This window comes from Microtus oregoni, unplaced genomic scaffold (assembly GCF_018167655.1).
Source record: "Microtus oregoni isolate MIOR12 unplaced genomic scaffold, Mior012 000009F_ref0000495, whole genome shotgun sequence".
Classification (NCBI taxonomy): Eukaryota; Metazoa; Chordata; class Mammalia; order Rodentia; family Cricetidae; genus Microtus; species Microtus oregoni.
In genome coordinates, this window is record NW_024543068.1 from 37,678,441 (window position 1) to 37,706,276 (window position 27,836).

Below are 27,836 nucleotides of genomic sequence, written 5' to 3' on the forward strand. Positions count from 1 at the left end.
TGAGTCCATTTACATTAAGGGATATTAATGACCAGTGATTGCTATCTCCTGTTAATTTAGTTTTTATCATTGGTGATGTTAATTTGTGCATTTTTTTCTTTGAGATTTGCTGTTATGAGATCATCAATTCTCTGTGTTTTTGTTGGTGTAGCCATCTTCCTTGGGTTGGAGCTTTCCTTCTAGTATTTTGTGTAGGGCTGGGTTTGTGGCTAGGTATTGGTGAAATCTAGATTTGTCCTCCTATGGTGATTGACAGTTTTGCTGAGCATAGTAGTCTGGGCTGGCATCTGTGGTCTCTAAATGTCTGCATAATGCTTGACCATGACCTTCTGGCTTTCATTGTGTCCAAGGAGAAGTCAGGTGTAATTCTGATAGGTCTACCTTTATATGTTACTTGACCTTTTTCATTTGCAGCTTTTAATATTCTTTCTTTACTCTGTATATTTAGGTTTTTTTTTTATTATGTGACGAGAGGACTTTTTTTTGGATCCAGTCTATTTGGTATTCTGTAAGCTTCTTGTATCTTCATAGGCATATCTTTCTTTGGGTAGGGAAAGTTTTCTTCTATGATTTTGTTAAATAAATTTTCTGTGCCTTTGAGTTGAACTACTTCTCCTTCTTCTATACATATTATTCTAAGATTTGGCCTTATGGTGTTCCATATTTCCTGCATATTTTGGGTTAAGCTTTTGTTAGATTTAATGTTTTCTTTAACTGATGAGTCTATTTTCTCTATTGTATCTTCAGTGCTTGAGATTCTCTCTTCCATCTCTTGTATTCTGCTGTTCATGCTTGCGTTTGTGATTCCTGATCTTTTTCTCATGATTTCTGTTTCTATAATTTCTTCGGTTTGTGTTTTCTTTATTGTTTCTATTTCAGTTTTCAAGTCCTGGATAGTTTCTTTTATATGTTTGATTTCTTTTTCTTGGTTTTCTTTAAGTTATTTACTGATATCTTCCAATTCTTTGTCTTTTCCTCCATTTCTTTAAGGGAATTTCTCACTTCATCTTTAAGAATTTCTAACATTTACTTGAAGTTATTTTTTTGTTCATTTTCTTCTTTTTCATCCATATTTGGTTGTTCAGGTCTTGCTGTTGTAGGGTCTTTAGGTTTTACTGGTGTTGTTTTGCTCTTTGTGGTGTAGTGTATGATCTTACCTTTTCTACTCATCTTTTCCTCTAGTAGGTGTGGTTGGGGCTGTCTGAGATTCTCTTGAATAATCTTCTAGGCGCCAGTGAATCCAAAGCTCAGATGGTTGTTCCTCGTGGTACAGTTAGTGTCACAGTTCTAACCGCTAGGTTACTCGGTGTTCCTGGAGATAGCTCAGCGCTCTGGTCCTTGCTCTGCTCACTTGCAGTTTGCTCTCTCAGGCCTACTTTGGCCTAGGTTGCCGGCTTTGCCCTGTTTCTGTACATTCTGGTCTGGATCCCCTCCTGCAGAAGTCCCTGGCTTGTAGTTGAACATGTTCTGGCGGAGATCGCTGACTCTGGATTTGGTTACTAGTTCAACCTTGATCCGCCAGTGTCCCAGGACTGGGTTGGCTCCCAGGACTTGATTTGCTCCTGGCTTCTGCTTCCGGTGGAGCTATTTGTGAAGCTATTTGCTCTCTGTCCTAGGTTCTGCCCCACTCCTATTCTGGTGGAGATAGCTGATTTGCTCCTGGCTTCTGCTCCCGGTGGAGCTTGTTTCTCAGGCTCTCAGTCCTAGGTGGCTCTTAACTTTAACCTTGACCTCAGTCTGAAATAGGATCCTGCATCCTGGAATCTCAGAAGGAGACTCCAGGTTTATTTATTTTATATAATATACGAATAATTTGCCTGCTCATCTGTCTGTGTATGTCTAATTCTTGTGGATACTAGAAGAGGGTATTTTTAGCTCCTGGAGCTGGAGTTATAGATGGTATACACTGCCATGTGTGTACTAGGAATTGAACTTGGGTTCTCTGAAACTGCACCACATATCCTTAATGCTGAACTGTGTCTTTGGGAGGGAGGAAGATTTTAAATGTGCAAAGACCTCTTATATTTTATCTAGTTTGTCCTTGTTTTTTCCTCTGCTATGTAAACTTTGTTAATTGACTATCAAACATTTTATCAGAGTTTTTGCTTGCTATTGTGTTTTTAAATATAAATATAGAGGGGCTGAAGAGGTAGCTCAGTAGGTCTGAGCATGTAATACCCTTGCAGAGGACCAGAGTTCAGTTCCTAGTGCCCACACCAGATGACTCATAATCACCTGTCACCCCAGTACCAAGGAATTCAGTGCCCTCTTCTGACCTCCATAGACAATTGCACTCATATGCACATACTCCCCCTTGTCCTCCTCTGCAGATATATAGGTATACACATTATTTAAGGTAAAAATAAATCTTAAAGTAAACAAGAACAACAAAATCAGCTTAATTTGGATAGACCCATCTCCCCTGCTTAGTCAGGATCGAGCTATATAGCTCCAAGACTGGCCTCAACTTTATAATCTTCCCATTTTAAACTCCACTGGAAGTTCAGGAGTGCGTCATTCTGCCTGGCTTCAGTACTTGTTTATTAGGCTTACCCCACTGTGCAGCTTCCAGGCTTTGTTCATAGCCAGCCATCTGGGAAGGAAATGGAGGGACAATATCTCAGCTCCTAATATGTTGGGAAGTCTTGGATTGAGTCACATGTGCTTTAGAGTTTTTGTTTTGTTATTCTCATTTTTTTGTTTCTCTTGGGACATTGTATTTTTAAGATTGGAAAATTTAGAGGTAACTATAATGTATTTCCTTCTCGGTTCATAGTTCTTAAGTTTATTCAAAAGGAAAATGTTTTCCTTGATCATATTTGTCTAAATTTTTTTTTTTTTGGTTTTTCGAGACAGGGTTTCTCTGTGGTTTTTTTGTTGTTGTTGTTTTTAATTTAATTAATTAATTAATTTATTTATTAAGGATTTCTGCCTCCTCCCCGCAACCGCTTCCCATTTCCCTCCTCCTCCCCCGATCAAGTCCCCCTCCCTCATTTGGAGCCTGTCCTGGAACTAGCTCTTGTAGACCAGGCTGGTCTCGAACTCACAGAGATCCACCTGCCTCTGCCTCCCAAAATTTTTTTATTTTCATATTCACAAAATAGATGTATTCTATGACTTTCTCAGGTAACAGGTAGTTTTTATAATGGAGACTATACAGAATAGCTGTGCAGAGCATGGGCAGCAGTTGCAGTTCATTAAACTTTGAATGTAATTCTGTGTTTTGAATTTCCATATATGGTTCTTTCATTTCAACTTCATAATCTAACTTTCTTTTGTGCATATAATTGTATATTTTGTTTGTATTCTGTACTGACAAATTCTTGAGAGCAGTTTGTGTTTCAAGTTTTATAATCCTCAAATGCTCACTAACAAAGTCTGTTGTTAGGTTATTTATTTACTGAATTATTATAAATTACTATTATAATAATTCTTTAGCTGTTAGGGAAGATAATAGAAAAGCTGGAGCCAGGAATTAAAAATAGATCTTATTTTAGAGATTTATTTATTTCCGTATTGTGTATGTATATGGGTGTTTTTGTCTGCATGTACATCTACATACCAGAAGAGGGCATCCTATCCCACAGGACTACAGTGATAGGTGGTTGTGAGGCACCATGTAGTTGCTGGGAATTGAAGGACCTCTAGAAGAGCAGCCAGTGCTCTTAATTGCTGAGCACTCTCCATCTCCATCCCCAAAATAGAGCACTAGATTTTGAGTCAGTCAGTCAGTTTCTGTCTGTCTATCTTCACCGGGTCCCACTCTGCTTCTTAGGCTAGCCTTGATGTCTTGATCCTCCTGCTTCAGCCTTCAGGGTAGCTGAGATTACAGCTGTGCAGCACTGCACCCAGTTACATCGATTGTTTTTAAAACACAAAGACTATGATAACTTTACCCATATGTAAAACTTAAATATGTAAGGGCAAAAATTGCAAAAATAAAGAAGCAGTTATATACACATTTGTTTCGTATATTTGAAAATGATAGAATTTCAGGTGCAGATCTTTGACATTGAAGGAAATTTGGCACTGTGCATGTTTGCTAATGACCATTTAACCTTGGTGGAATAGTTGTTAAGGACTATTTTGTTGTTGTTGTTTTTCAGAGAATGCAGAATCTATTGACCTTAAACAGTTTTTTGACCAACATTTTTCACATATATACTATGTGTTTTTTGAAAATTTTGTGACTATTGAAGCTAGTCTTAAACAAAAAGGTAAGATATTAACATATATTATGACTTGTATGTTTATGTTTCTAATAATCATAAGCATTAACTTAAAAAGAAGATCTAGGCATTAGAATTTTAGTAAAGTTTTATTTTGATACCTTTCTTATACTATCAGAATTTACTTTTGAAAGGAAACCAATATACTTGTATGACTATCCTTGTTGCTTTGTGAAGGCTTAGAATATTTGCATTTTTCTGGTCAGGCTTCCTCAACCTACCTTCTTTGTTTTGCCCTAGGAATGTTTGAATAGGAAAAGTGTTTTTCATGTTCAAATCTCATTTAGAACCCACAATATATGATTTGTTATTAGATGTTAGTATAACCTAAATCTTTGTGTTTATCCTGGGTATTGAATCGAGGACCTTGTACATGTTAAGTGTAGTCTTCCCAACCCCCAGACCTAGAACTCATATTTAGAGTAATTATGCTAAAGAATAGAGAGAGGGGCCGTAATACTGTCTGTATAATAAATAGACTATGCTTTAGCATTTCCCTAAAGAATTTCTGAAGAAAAGCCCAGGGATTGAAATATTTAAGTTCATTAAGTATTGTTAACAGTTCAAGTATTTTTCTGTTAAAAATGTTTCAGGTCACAAGTCTCAAAGAGAGGAATTGGATGCTATACTTTTTATTTTTGAGGTAAGTACTGTAATCATACCTTTTAAACTTTCCCAAAAATAATTCTGGGAGGCTGGAGAGATGGCTCAGAGGTTAAGAACAATGATGTTCCTCAGAGGTCCTTAGTTCAATTCCCAGCAACCACATGATGGCTCACAACCCTCTATAATGAGATTTGGTGCCCTCTCCTGGCCTGCAGGGATACGTGCAAGGAGAATTCTGTTAACATAATAAATAAATCTTACAAAAAAATAATTCTGGGAACATATGAAGAAATATATTAAAATTATCAGATACATAATGAAACACAGTTAATCTGCCAGATTTTTTGCAGAACTTAATTTATAACTTAAAAATGTATCTGACTAAGTTTGTGTATGATTGAAGCATAATGTATTTCTAGGGACAAAATTATATATGCTTTTGATGACACAAAATTAATAGCATATTTGCAAAATGAAAATTTTAATTTTTATAAAGTTTACACAATTATTTTAACCTCTAGAATCTTTGCGTAGGTGATTTATCATTTATTTATTTTGCTTTTTTTTTCCTCAAGACAAAGTCTCTGTAGGTGGAGTTTCTCTATGTCCTGGCAACTGCCCCACAAATAACCAGAGCCTTAGTATTAATTATAAATGTAAGGCTGATAACTAGCTCTTATAACTTAAACTAACTCATTTCTATTAATCTCTGTGCTGCCTGAGGCTCATTTACTTCATCTATGAACTTCCCATATTGCTTCTTCCATGTCTGGTTTGCAACTCCTCAGACTCTGCCCTTTTTCTTCCCAGCGTTCTCTATATCCTGAAAATCCTGCCTAGCTATCGGCCAATCAGCTTTTTTATTAACAATGAGAGCAACACATTTTCACAGTGTACAGGATTATTTCACAGCTGGTCTCACTATGTAGCCCTGACTGATCCAAAACTTGCTATGCAGACCAGGCTGGCTTTGAACTCACACAAATCTGCCTGCCTCTGCCTCCTAAGTTCTGAGACTGAAGGTATGTGTACCATGCCAGGCTTTATCATTTAGTTTTGATACAGGGTCTTATAGTGTTGTATGATACTATTCCTGTGGGTGTGAACAAACATTTACGCACTCCAGATAGAGAACTGATGGAAGATCAAAGCAATACGCACTAAAGTCTAACTTTATGGACCAATGAATTTATTGGGTTTACAGGAATATGCATGACTGACTCAGAGACAGCTGAAAGCCCACCACAGCATGGGTGATGACTCCAGAAAGTTGGAACCCTTGAGCTTTGTGCACCACATGGGAGATCTCTCCTTAGCAGTCCTTACTGTTGGTTTAGGAGATCTCTCCTTAGCAGTCCTTACTGTTGGTTTAGCCTTAGGGTTGGGGAGGAGGGTGTATGTAGTAAGTTTCAGGGACTTTCTGAGACTTGTGAGTTATTTATTTCCTGTGCCTTAAAGAAATCACTTTAGAACTTCCTGAATCTTAATCCCCTCCAGGATGGACTGTTTGAATTGGAAAGAAATTGCTATACAACACACATAGCTCAGGCTGGCCTTGAACTTCTGGTCTTTTGTCCACATGTGTTTGGATTAAAGGCATATACCACCACACCTAGCTCATTATTTCTACTCTAATGGCTTTTCATTATAAATTTGAACAAAATAGCCTTGTTTTGTAAATTGTTGTTTTATATCACTTTGAATTGGATTGGGAAAATATTTATAAATAAACAGAAAGCATTGCTTGGAGGTAGATAAGCTCTGCTAAAATTTGTTTCTATTTTTAGCACATTCAGAAATTATGCCCCTCTCATCCCTATTTTAAAATAACTGTTATCAGAGGAAATAGTCGTAGAAATATTCTTGTCTTTACTGAGACTGTAGAGACCGATAGAAAGCCAAGACTAGAGCTGATGACTTCAGAGATCAGAGAGAGAGAGCATAAAAGCCCATTTCTCATAGTTGAGATGCTTGTGCATCTGCAGTCCCGCTACTCAGGGGGGACAGATAGTGAGGCAGGAAGAATGCACGAACTGGGAATTCATGAGCACGTCAGTCACCTATGTCGAATAGGGTCTTCTAAGAATGAATGTATCTGGACATGGTGGTGCATGCCTACACTCTAACTATTGTGAGGCTAAGGCAGGAGACTTACAAGTTTTTAGGCCAGCTTGGGCTACATGGTGAGCTCCTGACTCAGAAAAAAGAAAAACAAAACAAGGTACTAGAAAACAGTAACTAATACTCTGAAATTAATTTTCACTGGTCTCGAATTCTTTGAAACCTGATTTTATTTGGTAGGTAAACTACCTTAAGTCGCTACATGAGGAGCTTGTAAGTGGAATAGTGAGCACAAATGTTTGGGGAAGATTAAAAGTGTCCTGGAGAATGCTTGGACATTCTTAAATTCTTAAATTTAGGGTGGGTCTTCCAGATTCAAGTAAATCTCTCATAGGACTGCCCAGATGCTTGTATCTTAGTTCATCCCAGATCCAGTTAAGTTGACAACCAAGATTAGCCATCAAAAGGACAACATACTTACTTTTTATCACTGTTAAAGATAATTTTTATTCATTTTTCTCTTCCAGAATTTCTTTAATATTGCTTATTACTTTTTGCGTAGGAAAGTTCAGTTATTTTACTAGTTTGTATTTGCTGTACTTTAACATAAGAAGCTCTTCATTTGGCCTTCATATTTCATACTTCACAATATATTGACTCATTATTTGATTTCATTCTTTATTTTGCTTATATTGATTTTTAGAAAATTTTACAACTTCTTCCAGAAAGAATTCATCAGCGATGGCAATTTCATAGTATTGGTAAGTAATATAAATATATATTTCACATCTGAAATAAATTATACAATAGCTTATCAGTTATTTTTTTAATGAGTTCATGTTTGTTTTACTGAAAACAGACTATAAGAGGCCAGCGACATGGCTCAGTAGGTAAAGTGCTTGCTGGCCAGCACCCAGGTCTAAAGAGCCAAGGGTGGCAACCAAGGGTGGCCACATTCATACCAGTAACCCCAGTGCCATGGTAGAGACAGACACTGAGCCTCTCTGACCTACCAGTCTAGCTAAAACCACAGATTCCAGGTTCAGTAAGCGACCCTGTCTTAAAACATAAGGTGGAAAGCACCAGTATTAAATCTCTGGCCTCCACTTTCCACACACATATGCATATATGTACATACATGAATTTAGGGGTGAGCTAGGTGTAGTGCCACAGGTTTCTAATCCCAACTACTTGGGATGCCAAAGCCCAAGGATCACAAATTTAGGGCCTGCCTGGGCAAGCAAGACCCCATCTAAAAATGAAAGAGTGAAGAATGAGCTGGGTATATAATCAGTGGTGGAGTGCTTGCCTAGAATATGTAAGCTTCTAGATTTCATCCTCAGTACTATAGAGAAGAAAATACACAGGCAGACTGGGGATCTAAGACTAAAATTTAAATGAAGGGCCAATTGGGTCAGTGGTAGATCTCATGGTTTGCATGTGAGGCCCTGGTTCAGTTTCCTGTAAATACACACAAAGGAGGGGAAAAAGATGAGTTGAGGAACAGGAGAGAGGAGAATGTGTGTGTGTGTGCGTGTGTGTATACACACATATATTGACTTGGTACACAATACTGTGTTTTTTATCTACCTCTTTACTCTGAATGCATTAGCAATGATGATGAATTATTTTTAAAAATAGAAGCAGGCTTCAACTCAAGATAAATATCTTTGTGAATCAGAAATAGGAGAGAAATGCAATGCAAAAAAAGGGAGAATCTATGAAGCTATGGCTTCTGGCTTGTTTTCTGTGGTGGGGTCTCTCACATTATAGTCCAGATTGTCCTAGAGCTTGTCATGTAGCATGAGCTGCTCCTTAGCTGTGCACAACTGCTCAGCAGTCCTCCTGCTTCAGCCTTTGATTACTGAAGTAATTTTGGGATAAATTCTCACTATGTAGTCCAGACAAGCCTTGAATCCATGATCCTCTTGCCTCTGCCTCCCATGTGTTGGGATTATAGGCATATGCCCCATGTATGATAGCCCCAAATTTGAAAACAAAGCAGGGGGACTGGAGTTAAGCTTACTGTTACTTGAATGATCAAAATATGGCTGTCTAGTTCATGAAACAAAAGCTGAAAAGAAGAAAGAAAGAATATGTTGTAGATTACTGTGGAGTCCAAGTAGGAGAAAACAGACTTTCTGTTTTTCAAGAAACAAGCTAAAACAATGAAGTCAGGTTTTGCTACATTCAAATTATAACCACAGGGATTTTGAGCTGTTATTATAAGACTTATTTCCAACCCCCTTGGTTAAAAAAGGGATCAGCAAGTAAGTGGTCAGTGCTTCTTCAGTGTTCGCACTGTCTGCTTTGGTTGCTGGAGATTTTCATGCCTTTTGTCATAGGGAGTAAATGGCCCTATGTCTACATTGTTGAGCCAGAACGCAACTGATTAGAAATTTGTGTATGCTTGTATTTGAAAAGAGAGTCACAGTGTCTAGAGAGATGGCTCGGTGGCTAAGTGTGCTTGCTGCTCTTACAGAAGGCCTGAATTCAGTTTCCCAGTGTCCACCTCAGATAGTTTACAGCTGTGCCTCCAGCTCCAGGGAATCTGTCACCCTTTTCTGGCCTCCTGGGGCACCTGCACTCACATGCACACATTCCCATTTAGACACAAACATATACACATAACTAAAAATAAAAATGAAGTTTTAAAAATCTTGTGTATATGTGTATGTGCTTTCTTGTCTCTATATGCACCACATGCATGCAAGTGCCATGGAGGCTGGAAGAAGGCAGCAGATCTATAGAACTATAGCTAAAGATGGTAATGAGCAACCCACCTGAAGGGGGCTCAGAGAACTGAAGAGAGGAATGAGTGTTCTTAACCACTGAGTCATCGTCCAATTCCCAAAATAAAATTTGAAAAGAAAGGAAAATCAGAGGTTTATTTAGGCCTCAATTTCTTGGTTAGTTGTGCAAATAGAAGCTTTTTCAAATTATCCCAGGAAAATAAAGGAATATTAGACAGAGATGGGGGAATATTGATATAATGAATAAAACATCAAAATCTTAAATAAAATGAACTTTAAGGATTGACTTGGGGCTTTAACTCAACAGTAGGATGTATGCCTAGCATACAAGTAGCCATGGGTTAGAGCTCAGAACTGCCCCCCAAATTAAAATTTTTTTTGCATTACAGCATACAATATTCGAAAGACAAGCTTTAAAAGGTGTCCAAATATTTTAATATACATTACACAAAAGATATTACCAGTGAGCACATAACAAAGTGCTCAAAAGAATAGTGAACTTTTATTTGAACTTCCTTATCATGAAACTGTTCTTGAAGATTGTCTTTGATGATTGTCTTTGTAAAACTTTTTTTGAGACATCTGAACTTTTAATGTATTTCTTTATCCATTTCTATATAATGTTGAACTTTTAATGTTGTATTTATTTATTTATTGGTCTTTTTTTTAGAGGCAGGGTTTCTCTGTGTATTCTTGGCTGTCCTGGAACTAGCTTTATAGACCAGGCTGGTCTTGAACTCAAGAAATTCTCCTGCCTCTGCCTTCTGAGTGCTGAGATTAAAGGTGATCCACCCCTGCCCAGCTTAGATGTGTTATATTTCTTGAGGACTGCGGCCTTTAATCACCAAAAGATCTTTATGTTACCTAGTTGTCATAATTGTATTCCAAAAATGTGTATAACTTGTGAAAATTCATAAATGGTGATTTTCTTTGTCATTCAGATGATTTCTACAAGCTGTTGGCTTTATGAGTTATTAATGAAAGAAAATATAACTGTAGTTGATTTAAAAAAATCACTTCATTAAGATACACAATTTGCATAGATAAAATTTATTCTTTGAAGTGAAATTCAATATTTTTAGAAAATAGTCCTCATAGTCCAGTTTTATATGTCTATCCTCCTCACATAGTTTTTGAAGCCATTTGTCAAAATTCTAGCCTCAACTATGTTATAAACTCCAGGCCAGCCTTGCCAAAATCCAAAATTAAAAAAAAATAAAACACCTCACAAGGTTTTTTGTTGTTGTTGTTATTTTTGTTTGTTTGTCTATTGTTTTGTTTTGTTGTTTTTTCTGAGACAAGGTTTCTCTGTATAACAGTCCTAGCTGTCTTGGAACTCTGTCAACCAGGCTGGCCTTGAACTTACAGAGATCCTTCTGCCTCTGCCTGCTTCCCGAGTGCTGGGAATAAAAGCAAACACCAATGCCTGGCACCTCATAAGTTTTTGAAAGAAGTATTTGGTTTATCTTTGTAGTACCAAAGTCAAGGATTTCTTTATAAAAAGAAAATACACCTAAAATATAAGTGTCAGTCATAGGGAAATTTATACACACATAAACACAAACATGCAGACACTTGCTTTTTGCTGTTTTAGATACAGTCTCACAAAGCCTAGGCTGCCTTCTTACTTGATCTGCAGCTGAGACTGGTCTTGAACTCCTAATTCTTCTATTTCTACCTACCTAGTGTTGGGACTAAAGCCATGAACCACCGCACCTGGTCTAAACTTTAAGACATTTGCTGTATGTGAAAGAATACTCCTCCCCCAACAAAAACATAACTTACTGGTCTGAGAAAAGATAGCTCCAGTTTATAGAGCTGGCAGAAAATTAGTAGGACACACACACACAAACACACACACACACACACACACACACATAGAACTGTTAATATTAAACAAAAGCAAAAACTTGAGGGCTGGAGAGATGAACCAGTGGATGAGAAGATGTGCTGCTGTTCTGGAAGATCTGGGTTCAATTTGCCAGCATCCACAGCAAGCAACTCACTCCGAGGGAATACTGATGTCCTCTTCTGGCTGCCAACAGCACCTGCACACGTGGCATTTGTTCACACAGACACAAACACATACATGCAAATAAAAACAATACAGATCTTTAAATTACAAAGGTTTGTCCACTTGAAAATTATAAAAGAACATAATAAACAATTGAATAAAATTTGAATGGACAGACAAAAGGACATTTATTGTCACTAGAAAACATCAAATGGAAACATAAAAACTTAACACTAATTAATTATCAAATGTTAGAGTCTGTCTTTGGGTCATGCTGCCATCACATACCAGAGCAGTGTCACATACTGCTTGGTATTGTTAATTTTCATTATATTGTAAAATTTCTTAACATTTGGTAAAGCTGAAAGTGAGTGATTTTGCTGCAGTTTATATGTCTAAGAAAAGTCATATTGTAACAGTCATGAATAACTATAACATTTGTTATAGTAGTCTTGATAGTGGCAGAAAATTGAAAGTAAGCCAGATGTAGATGTCTTTGTATAAAGTAGATACATTTTGTAGTATATTTGCATAATGATAAAATTTAAAGCAGTTAAACATGAATTATCTAGAATTACATAGACCAGTGTAGATAAATTTGAAAAGTTAATACTAGATATAAGAAGCAATAACTTATAAATGAGTTGCTGTATATGATACCCTTTATATAAGGTTTTAAGTGATTGATGCCAAGAAATGAATAGGTTTATAAGTAAGTAGTAATATAAAAATATTTTTGTAAGTGATAATTCCAAAACATATGTAATGCTTTCCTCTAGAGAAGAAAGGAAGAAAATGATTTAAGCTTCAATGTGCCATTGTATGGTTAAGTAAAACAAAGATAAATGTTTAAATAATAACCAACGTAATATTGTATTTGGATTTGTTCATAGTGAATATTCATTTCTGGATGTTACTGTAATGAAAATAATTATTAGGAAATAGTGAAATTAATGAATGTTCTTTTGGTTAATTAAAACCTTTTTACAGTAGTTTTTATTAGTGGTAAAATGTTTTCTTTATATTTTCAGCATAAATATGAGGTGGATAGATTGTTGCGTTAAGCAAAATTTTAGGATCAAATTTTGTCAATAAAGTAAACACGTTTAACTGTGTTGAAAGGTGACTTTTTTATATGCCCCTCTGATCTCAGTTTTGATCAAAGGGTTTACCAAAGTCACCAAGAACAATTTAGAGATTGCCAAGGACTTGTTTAAAAGTGTTTTCAAGTCTGACCGAGAACTCTGACATTTATAAATATATAAGAAGATAGGAATATTTAAAATCATGTTTTTTTTTCAGGTTTGATTTTAAAGAAACTACTCCACACAGGAAACTCCTTAAAGGTATAATATAATTATACTTATTTTCTATGACAAAAAATAGCCCCAAAAAACCCTGAGTAAAAGAGCTGGGGTGACTCAGAGTGTTTGCTAAATATATGCAGGGCCCTGAGTTGGTCCCCAGAACTGCATAAAGTAGGTGTGATAACGCCTTCTTGGAACCCCAGCACTCAATAGCTGGAAGCAGGAGGATTTCAAAATAGTGGGAGTTGTAGAGATGTCCTGGGTGTATCTGTTTTCACTCTCTATCCTGTCTTTTTCTTTCTTCAACAAAATAGCATTCTAAAGAACTGTGTTTTAAGGAGCAAGAAAGTATGTCCATTAAGAAATACTGTATTTCATTTTATTTTATTTTAGATCAGACGGGAAGGTGTTCGTCTCTTCTTGCTATGGTTGCAAGCTCTTCAGGATAACTGTAGCAAAGAACAACTCTGGATGTTTTCATGCTTGATCCCTGGGTTTTCAGCACCACAATCTGAATATGGACCTCGAACTTTAGATAATCTTATTAATCCTCCACTCAACCTTCAAGAAAGTAAGATTGATGAGATGTTTTCTGTCAGCATGTTTTCTGTAGAATTTCTTTTTTAAAAACGTGTTCGTTTATATGCATTTTGTGTAGTATGCAGTATGTGTAGTATTTTGGTGCACAAATGTTTGTAGTATATTTACATGTGTGCAAGTGTACTTGTCCATGATGGCCATGTGGAGGTCAGGCATTGACAGCTGGATATCGTCCTCAGTTGCTTCTCCGTCCTGAGTCTGAAATTCACCGTTCCAACTGTACTCGCTAGGGACAATCCCCCACTCCTGCAGTCTACTTGTTTTTGCCCCATAGTATTGGGATTACAGGTCTTCAAGGCCATATCAATCTTTTTTTAGTGTAGGTGCTGGTGATCTGATCTCAGGTCCTCATATTTGTTTAGTAGGCTATTTACTCACTGACATCTCTGCAGCCCTCTGTATAGTTTTTGTTTTTAATGTCAAATGTCTGTACAGTTATGGTACATGGTATTTCGAGGCAGGTAAATTGGAATTACTCTAGCTTGGTGAGGCCTGCAGGTTAAGAGAGCTGTTGGAACCGTACTTTGCTACTTAGTTTCCAAGAAAATGCACATTCCATGCCATTGGCCTATGTAGACAATGTATGTGTGTAGCTCTCTGCGTGAATGATCAGGGTTAGTCAGAGGGAACAGATGTTCATAAGTTATTGTGGGCAGGAGATTTTATTGTGGTTTCATGGAAGGAAGTAACAAATCAGTAAGAGCAAGTAAAAATCAGCTAGTGTAATAATTTAAGTGGGTTTTCATACAAAAAGGTGGTCCCTAGTTGTTTAGTCTTTGGCCCTGAAGTGATCAAGGCAGGAAAATAATACCCTTGATTCAAGAGTATAGAGGACTGTATGGGGTTGTGGACTTTAGACCGAGTGGTTTGTATCTGAGAGTCATCATTAGCAGGTTAGTCAATTACTATCTCTAGGAATTAACCAGCCCCGGTAAGGACATTATCTCTGGTAGCCAAGTTCTAGATATCAGAGCATCTAAACCATATTAGGGTTAATATAGACCTCTTCACATCATGTTTTGCTGTGTTTTTTTGAGATAGAGTTTCATATATTTCAGGCTGGCCTTAAATTCCCTATGTAGTAAAAGATGACCTCAAAAACAAGATTCTCCTGTGGGGATGTATTGGATACTACTCCTGGTTTTAATTTATAATTTCTATTCTTATGTATTGTTTTGTATGCGGGAATTAGCTTATGTGTACAGAGAAACAGAAGTGTGCTTTTCTTTGTGCAGTGACTATAAACTGCTGCATGTAAAATTTTATAAATCGAAAGTTGCTTTTTTATTTTAAATTTAATTTGTGATTTTAGAAGTGTTATTTAACTTCTGTTTTTTTCACTAGTGAATCTGTGTCCTTTTTAGCCCTAAGATTTCTGATGTTATTTTTTCTTTACATTTTAGTTTTTTCCTTTTAATATTCTGCTTAAATATCAAAGGTTTTTTTTTTGTTGTTGTTAACATATTCTTCTTGTACTAGTAAGCATTTGTGATAAATGTTGCTGTGTTAGTTGACTAGGGCTGCATAACAAACTACCACAGACAAAGTGGCTTCAGGCAGAAGTACATTTCCTGGAGGTTGGAGCTCACAGTAGATGCTGACAGGTCCAGTTTCTGGCGAGCCTTTTCTCAGCTTACATATAGCACCCTCTCACTGTGTGCTCGCATGATCTTTTCCTTAGTGCATTTGCATGCTTGTGCACACAGAGCAAACCCTCTGATGTTTCTTCTCTCCTTATATCCAGTTTCATACATTTAGGATTGAACCCTAATAGCCTCAGTATAACCTTACATGCTCTCTGTTTAAATACAATCACATTGAGGGTTCATGTTCCAGCAAATGAATTTTGGGAGTACACAGTTTAGTCCATAACTTGTACTCAATTGGATGTTCCATATTATTGTAATATATATTTCCAAAAATTACAGGTTTTTATAGCAAAGCAAACTGTACTTGTAGCATAAAATTTCAGAAACAAAACCAAGTTTGCATAAAAGTCTATAAATATACCAGCTTAAGCAGACCACTTAAATCTGCTTATTTACATACATGTCATTCTGAAGTCTTCAACTAATGTTCCTTGAACATTTTTTCTTTTGGATCACTGCCGTCCATTCCATCTGTAAGTTTCCTTTTGTCTCTATTTTTAGATCTAGGTTTCTTTTTTTTTTCCATTAGTTTCAAATGCATTTTGACCAACTATTTTGCATTCTCTTTCTGAGAACAAAATTTGAGCTTTCCTTTAATTTTTTGTGCGTATGTATGTGTGTCTAATTGTCTGTGTACCATTTGCACATAGGTGTCCACAGAGCCCAGAAAGAGGTCTCAGATCTTCTGGGATTGGAGTGTCCAGTGGTTTTTGAGCTACCTGATGTAGGTTCTGGGAACTAAACCTGGGGCAAATAAGAGCAGTACACACTCTACAGTGCTGAGCCCTCTTTCAGCCCCGAGAATAGAAGTTTAGCTGTTTACAGAGCTACATTCCTCTATAGCTGCTTAGAAGTTCTTGGGTCTTAAATAGGGGCTTATAGCTTTGCAAAATAAAACACTGGTACTACTCTGTGAGGACAGGGTGCAAATAGTAAAAGGTTGTTCTTTTAAATAGTAAGTTTTTAAAATGGGTGTAGAAATGACATACTGTGTATTATTTTAGAACTGAAAAATACCTTTGTTGTGGGCTTACTAACTTGGGCAGTATAACCAGTTACTGATTGTTCTGTTTGGGAAATTTGAGAACATTTTGCTAACTGTGGGTTTAATTAATTAATTAATTAATATTTATTTATTTGTTATTTATTTTTGCAGCAGCATTCATTATAGTGAATTAATATCTGAAAAGTAAAACACAGATTTCTCACATATAATCAGAATGCTAACTTTATGTAGTAATGTTTCTCATCATATTGTGGCAACCTGTAATTGACACTCCCAATGTGAATCTTCTCCAGTGAGGTCCTTGCATCCTCAATCACTACACACCTGCTCATCCCTGTTCAATTTCCTCTCAATCATGGATTCACAAAAAGCCAGTTTTCAAGTTTACAATGATTATAGATTGCCAGGTTATACTCAGATATATTTCAACATAAAATAATCAGAAAAATTTGAGAGCAGTTTTCATTGCTTAATTATTTTGTTAAATTTTATTTGGTCATATTTTTGTATAATATGTAATGCAGTTTGTCTTATGATTATACATTTTTTTTTTTTGTCTTCGGATAGCTCAAGTAACTATAGAGGAAGTTACCCCTCTTGTTCCCCCGCAGTCAGGAGATAAAGGACAAGAAGACCTCACAAGCTATTTTCTTGAAGCACTTTTAAAATATATAGTAATTCAGGTATGTTACCATCTTTCTACTGCATGGGCACATGGCCTTTTCTCTGTGCTTACTTGCATGCGCACCCAGAACCTCCTGGTGTTCTTTCTCTTCTTTTTTCTCCTTATGAAAAGATACTCTCCATTCTGCTGAATATTTTTCCAGTCTTTTATCATTTCTTTGTTATAGTAGATATTTGCATATTTTCTTGAATAGTGACACAATTTTTAATTTTGAAGATATATGTTATTGTCATTTCCTCAAATGAAAATCATTAGGAGATTATGAAACTCAGAGAACTTGCATCTTTCTTTTGGTGTGATAAAGCACCATGAACAAGAAAGACAAAGAGTTTGAGCTTACAGTTGAGGAGAAACAGCAGGGCAACAGGAGTGGAGGCTGAGAAGATGAACTGGAACTGACACAAGTCTTTACATTCTCAAAGCCTGCCTCCCATGACATACTTCTCCAACAAGTCCTCTCCTTCCAAACACTACCGTTCTTATTCAAACTGCCTTAGAGCTGAAGAGAGAAATGTGTATGAAGTAGATTCTTTTATGTATGTGTGCATGTGTGTATGTACATGCACATCTGTGTATGGAGGCTAGAGATTGACATCAATTGTCTTCTTCAATTCCTTTTCCACCTTTCTTTTTGATCCAGGATCTGTTATTCTGTCAGTGAACCTCATTAGTTCAGCCAAACTGGCTGACCACTGAGCTTCGGGGATCTATTTACCTGCCCCTCTGTCCTGCCATAGATGCAAGCCACAGTGCAGTTTTTCCTTGAGAACCTAGCATCCATGTTCAGATCCTCATGCTTCCAGGCACTTTACCTCCTGAGCCACCTTCCCAGCCCCATGAAGTAGTGTCTTCCGTTTATATTTTGAGACAGGATCTTACTATGTATCTCTGGCCAAGCTGGAACTTGCCGTGTAGCTCTGGTGGCCCAGTACTCAGAGATCTGCCTGCCTCTGCTTCTTGAGTGCTGGGTTTGCAGGTGTGTACTATCACCCTGCTGTGAAGTAGACTCTAGATGTGTGTGAGCTTCTTACACAAGTAGTCAGACTTACTTTCTGATCCTGCCATTATTACCAGCACTTCTGATGCTTAAGTGAAATATGAACAGCTGCTTGATTTAGGATCAATCTCTCAGGATGTAACAAGAGGGTGACTGACAGGATAGGAATCAGGGAAAACTAATTTACATTTAAACACTTAAACAATAAGTGTTTCTCATCTCTAGTTGTGAAATATGCGTGTTCTAGTTGATAAAAATACCTTTTCACATACTTTTACTATTTGTAATTATTCACATGCAAAAGTTCTTTTACCTGAGAAACAAATACTATATTGTTAATGTGAATCCTGAGCAAGATTAGCAGAGTTTTAATTCTGATTTTATTTTTTTTAGTTGTTAGTGACTTTATTATTTTTTATTTATTTTTATTTTTTTATTATTAAAAATTTCCGCCTCCTCCCCACCTCCCATTTCCCTCCCCCTCCCCCATCCCCCTTTCCCTCTCTCTGCAGTCCAAAGAGCAGTCAGGGTTCCCTGCCCTTTGGGAAGTCCAAGGTCCTCCCCACTCCATCCAGGTCTAGGAAAGTGAGCATCCAACAGGCTATGCTCCCAAAAAGCCAGTACATGCAGTAGGATCAAAATTCAGTGCCATTGTCCTTTGGCTTCTCAGTCAGCCCTCATTGTCCGCCACATTCAGAGAGTCCGGTTTGATCCCATGCTTTTTCAGTCCCAGTTCAACTGGCCTTGGTGAGCTCCAATTAGACCAGCCCCACCGTCTCAGTGGGTGGGCACACCCCTCGCCATCCTGACTTCCTTGCTCATGTTGTCCCTCCTACTGCTTTTCATTTGGACCTTGGGAGCTCAGTCCAGTGCTCCAGTGTGGGTCTCTGTCTCTATCTCCATCCATCGCCAGATGAAGGTTCTATGGTGATATGTAAGATATTCATCAGTATGGCTATAGGATAGGGCCATTTCAGGCTCCCTTTCCTCAGCTGCCCAAGAAACTAGCTGGGCACATCTTCTTGGACACCTAGGAACCCTTCTAGAGTCAAGTCTCTTGCCAACCCTAAAATGGCTCCCTAGTGTGACCTTTGTTAAATTACCTAACCATTCTACATTTAGGTTTCCTCATTTATAGAATACCGTCTGTTCTATTTAAACCTTCAGTAGTGCAAAGTGCTAAGATTCAAGGGGTACAACGCATAGGAAGTGTTCTGTAATGGGCACTTGTTACTCTCATCATTATTTTTTGTTTTTGAAAAGTTTATGCATCATATGAGTTTTTAAAACTGCCTTATAGGTTAATTGAGATGTAATTGCTTATACAGTTAATTTTGACATTGGGTTTTATCATTTGCTGGATCTTTCTTCTCGTCTTTTCTTTTTCTCCCCCCTCCCTCCCTTCCTTTTGTAGTCTCATAATACTTTGAAACTACCTACATAGCCTTTCCTAGGCTGGCATCAAATCATAATCTTCCTGATTCAGCCTCTGGAATACTGAAGTTGTAGGCCAGACACGATTTATTGAATCTTGTTTTATGACACCATCACATATTCAGCCTTTGGAGTTTTCTTTTCTTGATCCTTTGACTTTTACATTCTTTCCATCTGTTCTGTAAGCCTTGGGTGGGGATGTATTTTGACCCGTCCATGGCTGGGCATTCTCAGTCACTTCTTATTAGCACTTTGACTAGTTTTTTTACTAACTGTTACGGCAAGAAAAAGCTTTTCTGACCATGATTCAGAGTAAAACAAATCTGTGGATGTAAGCATTAATATTTAGAAAACATTTTGACTGCATAACCATTTAGCAAAACATCACCTTGGGTTCCTTACTAGGGCCTATGAGCTTTCCAGTCAAGAGACTTTGACCAAGTTTATAGTACTAGACATGAGCTCCCTCCTGTGAAGCAGGCCTTTAATCCACTAATAATTGTTTACCTCCATAACATCATGCCTGTTCTTACATCAGTAGGCATAACTGTCCTGGCAGCTCAACATTGTAACATTCAGGGTCCAGTCTTACATAAGATCACCAGAGTCTTCTCCCACTCCTCACAACAGTCTTCATAATATCTTCCAGAAATATGCTAGCTAGCCAACAGGAGAAAGTTTTCTGGTGAGTTTGAGACTGATTTCTCTATGACCTTTAACCAAAGTGGGTGGCGTTTTCAGCAATAGCATCTTTCTGTTGTTGGAAGTTTCTGTCTTGCCTGGTTCTGTAGCCGTTCAGTCCCAAAGAAACACACAGAGGCCTACATTAATTATAAACTGGTTGGCCTATTAGTACAGGCTTCTTATTAACTCTTATATCTTAAATTAACCCATAATTCTTGTCTGTGTTAGCCACATGGCTTGGTACCTTTTATCAGTGAGGCATGCGCCTGGGTGACTTCTGCAGACTGGATCTTTCCTCTTCCCAGAATTCTCCTGTTCTGGTTGTCCTGCCTATACTTCCTGTGTGGCTACTGGCCAATTAGTGTTTTATTAAACCAAAACAAGTGACACATCTTTACAGGGTACAAGACCATTGTCTCACAGTATCTTTCTATTTTCTTTTTTAGATTTTGTCATACAGAAATACCACAGTTACTTTATAATGTTGGCGGGCATTTGGGCATTGAACTCAGATGATCAGGATTGTGTGGAAAGACTTATCCAGAGAGTCACTTTGCCTGCCCTATTTTCTTTTGAAGAAGAGATACCTTTTAATTTGACAAAGTATAAGAAATCAAGGCTTTTTTTTTCCTTTTATGAACCAGATTTTTGATGCTGCTTTCAAGGAGAAAAAGATCTTGCTAGGATAAATGGCGCACTCCTTTAATTCCAGAAGTGGGAATAGCAACAGGTGGCTCTCTTAAGAGTTGTATGCCAGTATGTTCTAAATTGTGAGTTCCAGGCCAGCCAAGGCTATATAGTAAGACCCCACCCCCACCCCATACCCTAAGGAATAAAAGAAAAAAATCTTTTTCTACTTCAGTGTCAAAAAGATATTTTTCTAATTTTTTAGTCTTATAATTTAATGATTATTTTTGAGATCTCTGGGTCTTTTTGAGTGAATTCATGTACATCTGTAGTGTAGATCTTGATGTTTTTATTAGGTTGTATCTACCAGGCTTTTCAAATGTGATAATACTATTAATACTATTTTTCCTTTTATCAGTCAATATTTGGGGGAAATACATTCTAATTATGTAACCTCTTCAAAATTTTACTCATAGTTTTAGTATCTACTTAAGGCTTCTGGCTGAATTTTTTTTTACCTTGAGACAGTTTTCTCTCTTTAACAGCCCTGGCTGTCCCAGAACTCTCTTTGTAGACCAGGCTGGCCTTGAACTCACAGCGATCCATCTGCCTCTGCCTCCCCAGTGCTGGAATTAAAGGCATATGCCACCACTGCCCAGCCATCTGGCTGAATTTTTATTATGATGGTTGCCAACTAGAAATTGTTTGAGTGTGGCTTATTGAACTGTCATGGACATGCAGTCTAGCTGTCACATGGAATATGCAGTGTAGTGGGATGTTCTTAAGGACTGTCCTGCTGTTGTTACATGCAGTTTTGAAATATTTTAATTTCCTCTCATAAAATAAAATCTCAAGCCTGTTAAGAGTCTTATTCCAGTGTCACTCCATGTTCTGCTCTAGGAAAACACTAATATTTTTGCTTATCTTAACATTTCAAATAAATGAATTCATTTGGTGAAGTCAAAATGGATTCACACAATGTATTCTTTTTTAACCTGCTTCTTTTACAAATTAGCAAATGCTTTACAAATTCATTCATGTTTTAGCGTAATTAGTTGTTTCTTTTTATTATGTGTATATGCCAAGTGTGTATCTGTTGGGATATTTGAATATTTCCTCTTTTTAGCCAACATTGTAAAATAATCCTTTCACAGAGTGGAAGGTGATTAATCTGTGTTGCTTTTATTCAGCATGTGTGTGGTAGCCTGTCGTAATGCCAATAGAAAGCTTATGAGATATGTTATGTCATTTTAGCTTTTTAAAACACCTCGGCAATTTAGTACAACCAGAGTCTCAGATTACAAATGAAACCCAAGGGTGTAAGGCTGTTTAACGTGGCATACCCACATACAAAAAAAATAATAATAATAATCCTGTCATAGCCTCTACATTCATGTAGGCCAGGAATTATCTGCAAAGGTTTTCTTCCCTACTTATTTTCCATTGTCTCTAATAATATTCTTTTAAAAATTTGTTGCATTTTTATTTATTTTATTGGAGGGAAGCAAGGGGTGTCCATGATGCAAATGTGGAGGTCAGAGAACAGGATTGTTTTCTTCAACCATGTGTGTCCTAGAGGATTGAACATAGGTTTCCAGGCTTGGTGGCAGTACCTTTACCCACTGAGCCATCTTGCTCTTCCTCAGTATAATTCTTTTCGATCTCGTAGATCCTTTTTTTCAGTTATTAAATTTGTTTGTTTTGAATCAGAGTCTGTCAGTGTAGTCCTGACTGTCTTGGACCTCCTGTGTACATCAGGCTGGCCTTGAACTCATAGTATTTCACTGGCCTCTGTGTCTTGAGTGTTGTGATTAAAAGTGCTCCAGTATAATTCTTTACTGTTACAGTTTTGTCTTTTACTTTCCTTTGCCATCTCTGGAGGCTCCTGCTTGAAATCTAGTATCTAGGTACTTGGATTGCTCATTACTATCAATACTGAGTGTTGCTATTTCTGCATCCTCTTAAAGACTAAAGTCAAAGAATAAATATGTATACACACATCTATCCCCTTTGGTCCATCTTTTCCTTTGTGACAAACTTGTCTCATATTCTCAATATATTATTTAGTTAGCCTTCTTAAAAGTGATCATATTTACCCAAATACCATTTCCATGCAGACATTCTCCTTAACTTGTCTGGGCTCCAATAATTTACCTTGGGCCTTTGCAGACTCCTTTCTTAGGTATCTTTCTCATTTTGCTGGAAGTCCAAAATGGAGTATTATTACTCTGTGTCTTCCTACTTCTCTACTTTACATTGCATGAACAATCTGTAGACATCTCAGTCTCCAAGTCTCCACTGAGCTGCTGCCTTTCATGTATAATCTGCTTCCTGTTCTTGGGTTTTGATATCTGCACTTGCCTACTACCACTGTGAATGCACACACACATAATCCTGGCCATATATACCTCTGTCGTTGATCACAGTTATCCAGGAAGAGATAGAAAGAACATTACTGTATTTGTCATTAATACAGCCAAACAAGTCATTTTCACAATTTTGCAATATACAATATAGTGTAAGAATTTAAAAAATATATGTAATACAGTTTTATATAGACCAATTTTAAAGGATGGATTATAATTAAAGCGCATTATATGTGTATGTATGAAAATTATGTAGTGAAACCACTTTGTATGTTAATAAAATGAAGAATAACATTTGCAATATAGTATGATGTTCATAGTCTAAAAGGTTCAATATATTATAACCTCTATAAGCTTGTTTATAACAGCTAAACTATATTCAAGAGATTCTGTATTGGAATGATTCTAACAATATCATTTATTTTTAGGTAAAAAGTTTAGAATGGAAGAACAAAGAAAACCAAGAAAGGGGATTTTCATTTTTGTTTTCACATTTTAAGAAGTTTTACTTGCCTTATATTTTCCCAAACATCTGCAAGGAGAATAGTTTATATCATCCTGTACTTGGTAGGTATAATTCTGAATTTTATAAAAGAACACACATAAGAATAGAATGTCAGTGTAAAGTTGGTATTTACTTAGAGAAAACTGATCATTTGTATTGATTCTATACCAGATTCATAATGAAAGTGCATTTGTGGTAACAGATTTTTACTGAGAATGGAAAGGTTTCAATAAAAGTTTACTCTCTGGATCTCATCCATTGGAGTTAGCAGTAGATTAAATTGAATTCTCATGTTTCTATGATCATTAGGGTGTGTGTGTACTTTTTTCTTTTCTTTTTTAAATTTTGATCAGAATTGGTAAGCTGCCTAAGTTGGTCTGGAACTTGATACATAGCCCAATATCTCAGACCCAGACTGGTCCCAGGTTTGTGATCTTCCTGTCTCAGCCTCCTGAGTGCTGGGATTACAGGTATGTGCCATCATGCTCAACTTTAAAATTTATATTGTGAATTTGTTTTCCTACGATTTCTCAAGGGTTCAGCGAACAATCAAATTGTAGAAATTGTTAAATTGTTTATTTTTGTCATTTCTTGTCCAATTTTTATGTGGTTTTGCCAAGTGACCTGTTGGAGCCTTGCATTAGAGTCTTGTGTACAAATCTTGATAGACCTGGGCAATGTGTATATGAGAGGAAGAGATAAGTCTGTATGTAGAAAATTTATTTTGAAGAAGGATGTGGCAAATTCAGGCAACTAGCAGACTCAGGTGTTGCCATCATGACCATCTCATTGAATGTTTTTTTGTTTGTTTTCAAGATAAGGTTTCTCTGTGTAACAGATACTCAGAGATCCACCTGCCTCTGCTTTGTGAGTGCTGGGATTGATGGTATTTTGGAAAAGTCATACTTTTATATATTAGTCTAATATAAGGTTCATTCTTCTAGGTTCTTAACTAGCATCTCACATTATAAAATGATTATTTTTTAATTAACACTTCTAAAACCAGTATAGTGTCAGAATATCTCCTAAAAATTTAAAAATATAGGCTTAGCTAAGAGTAATTGCATTTTTCATTTTATGTTTTGCTTTCTATTTTTCACATAGATATCCCACAGATCAGACCAAAGCCTCATTACGTGATGATAAAGAAGGATGCTGAAACCAATGAAGCAATATATTGTACAAAAGAGCCTTTCATCCAAGCTCGGGTTATTGTCATTCGTTGGCTGGTTTCTTTCTGGCTTGAGCCAAAACCACATTCAGGACCTAATATTCCTGGGATGGAAGGTGAAGTTTTGCCAAAGAATATTCAGGTAATATACAAATAAAGCAAGGCTGTTAAAGCTAGAAATGGCTTCCAGAATTCATCTGCCTTAGTTATACAGTATGTTTAGAATAGATGCTAGAGACAGCTTATTTGCATAAATCTATCTCATAAACTCAAACTTTAACCATTATTATTGTAGAAATAGTATTAGCTGGGTTGTGGTGACACATTCCTTTAATCCTAGCACTTGGGAGGGAAAGGCAGGCAGCTCTCTGAGTTGGAGTTCAGCCTGGTCTACAGAGCAAGTTCTAGGACAGCCAGGGATAAACAGAGAAACCCTGTTCCAAAAATGGAAGAAAAAAAGGAGAAGAAAAATTAGTATTAATTTCTTAATGGAAAATAAAGTTTGTATAATAAATATCTAAAATTCTTTTTTAAAAAGTTAAGATAGCCTGGGGGATATAGATGGTAATTTTAGTCCTGTATTATCACAGAAGTTTAATAGAAAATAGTCTCCTTTATTCATAGAGTATAGGTTTGGAGGTCCCTTGGATCCCTGAAGTTGCAGATAGTACTGAACCTTTGTGTGATGTTTTTCCCTATTCAGGGTATGGTAAGTTTAATTTAACTCTGATTCTCATGCTTTCATAACCATCAATTTGCCTACTAATTTATCTTCCAACCTCATTCTTTTTACATTCTAAACAGTCAAAGAATACAGATTTGAAATCTGGCCCAAATGCTTCCATTTTAACAGACACTGAGTCTAAAAATATAAATGAATGTTACATAACTATACAGTGGAGAAACTAGGATTTTAAATTATGTTGTTTTTTTTTTAATTCAACAGTATTTCATCCTTATACTTCTTTTTCAGGTTCTCTTTTCCCCTAATATTGTGCTTTCCCCAACGTGTGTGTGTGTGTGTTTACTGAGTGATGCCATTTATTTGAATCTAATGTTGGCACAAACTTAAATGTCAAATCCTTATTTCTTTTTATGAATTTAAACAATTTTACTGAAAATAAATTATATTTTGATTTCATTTTTCGTTTTTCCTGCTTCCTCCCAGATCCTTCCCACTTCCCTATCCACCCAACTATATATTCTTTACCCTATCTCTTTAATACAAACCCAAAACAACAACAAAAGCAAGAACCACACACACCTACAAAATGAAAATAAAAACAAGCAGAAGACCAATAAAATAAAAAAAATTAAAACAAAGCAAAATGAGGCAAAAAGTCTACAAAAATATCATTGAGTTTATTTTGATTGGCCAATTCCTCCTGGCCATGGAGCCCCCCTGAGGTGTGGCTAATACAGCCAGTGAGATTTCCTTAGCCAGCGGGTATCAGCTGCAGAAAGCTTCTTGGTAAAGGTGGGATCCCATGTCCACTTCAACCTTGCAGTGCTGGGATTCCATCTGGCTTTAATCTGTGCAATATATATGCTTTCACAGTCTCTGTGAGTTCATATGTGCATCAGTCCTGTTCTGTATGGAAAATAAGGTTTCCTTGCTGTCATCTGTCACCTTTGGCTCTTACAATCGTTTTGCCTTTTCTTCCAAGTAGATCCCCGAGCTTTGAGAGGCGGGTTTGATGAAGAAATTCCATTTAGAATGGAGTGCTCCAAAGTCTCTCATTCTCTGCACATTGTTCAGTTGCTGTCTCAGTGTTAACCCCCATTTACTGCAGGAAGAAGCATCTTTGATAAGGATTGAGTGAGGCACTGACCTATGGGTAGAGCCATATGCCAGTGTCATTGGAAACCATTTTATTGCTGTTCACTTGTAGCAGAATCATAGTATTAAGGGTTTTTTTTTCCCCCCTAGAAGCATGAACTCTATGGTCTCAGGTTCTTGGCCACTTGAGCAGATGGTACCAGATATGAGTTCCATCTCCTGAAGTCTACCTGAAATCCAATCAGAAAAGGATTGTTTACTCCCATGACATTTGTGCCATTGTTGCATCAGGATGTCTTGCAGTCGGGTTATAGCTGGGTGATACTGATGATGTAAGTGTCTTCAGCAATAGGTTCGTTCCATCAGGTTATTGGAGAGTAACCAATAGCCTTGGTAATAGCGTTGATGTTTGGGTGTTTCCATTGGGTCCCTTTAGCCAGCGACCAAAAGTGCAATCCATTCCTGGCACTGGAGGTTTTATTTGGTGGCAGAATGTCTAGGTGGGGCATTGTCTCCCTTATTTGATGACTTCACTTAAATTCTTCATTTATGTATAGATTGTAGGAAGCTTCTGCAGTAGTAGGTTTCATATGGTTTTTCAAATGGCCATAGTGTTAGATGTTCCTCTCCATATTCCCTGCTTTACCTTTCTCCTTTGTCTCTCCACACTGCTATACTCTATTTCCCCTTCCTTGGGAAATCCTCCCCTACTCCCAGTCCCATATTAAAAACTTAATTTTTGTGGGAATTGTAGCATGCACATCGAAGATTTGAAAACTAACATCCACATATAAGAGAAACATACAATATATGCCTTTTTAAAGTTTGAGTCACCTCTTTCAGGATGATTTTTTTTTTTTTTAGTTCCTGTGACTCATTTTTATTATTCACTCACTAGCTGATGAACATCCAGGCTGTTTACAATTTCAGGCTATTATGTATAGAGTAAATGGACATGGATGAGTAAGTACCTCTATTAGTAGGCTATAGAGCCCTGTATATCAAAAGAACTTGTGTCAAGAGTGATATAGGTGGCTCTTGATTTATATAGATTCCCAGCTTTCTAAGGAACCACCACACTGATTTCAATAGTGACTGTACCAGTTGGCACTCCCATTAGCAGTGAATAAGTTTCCCTTTTCCCTATATCCACACCAGCATGTGATGTGATTTGTTTAATTGATCTTGGCCATTCCTACTAGTATAGGATGAAATCTCAAAGAAGTTTTAGTTTGCATTTTACTGTTAAGAGGGCTGACCATTTATTTCTTTAAGTGTTTTTCAACCACTTGTGATTCGTCTTTTGGGGACTCTGCTTAGTTCTGTATCTCAATTGTGTTGTTGTTGTGTTTTTGTTTAATT

The 27,836-nt window shown here is 36.9% G+C and overlaps 1 protein-coding gene across 8 annotated transcripts in view; it reads left to right on the forward strand.

Moving 5' to 3' along the window:
- Ralgapa1 (Ral GTPase activating protein catalytic subunit alpha 1) overlaps positions 1-27,836 on the forward strand; it is a 237,244-nt gene that overhangs the window by 30,131 nt on the left and 179,277 nt on the right. For all 8 annotated transcript variants that reach the window (XM_041658516.1, XM_041658517.1, XM_041658518.1 and 5 more), the window contains exons 2-9: positions 4,107-4,217; positions 4,823-4,872; positions 7,600-7,657; positions 12,966-13,009; positions 13,364-13,541; positions 16,793-16,908; positions 23,447-23,585; positions 24,628-24,836. In XM_041658516.1, the coding sequence (XP_041514450.1) occupies positions 4,107-4,217; positions 4,823-4,872; positions 7,600-7,657; positions 12,966-13,009; positions 13,364-13,541; positions 16,793-16,908; positions 23,447-23,585; positions 24,628-24,836 (905 nt within the window). The remainder of the gene's footprint in view (positions 1-4,106; positions 4,218-4,822; positions 4,873-7,599; positions 7,658-12,965; positions 13,010-13,363; positions 13,542-16,792; positions 16,909-23,446; positions 23,586-24,627; positions 24,837-27,836) is intronic.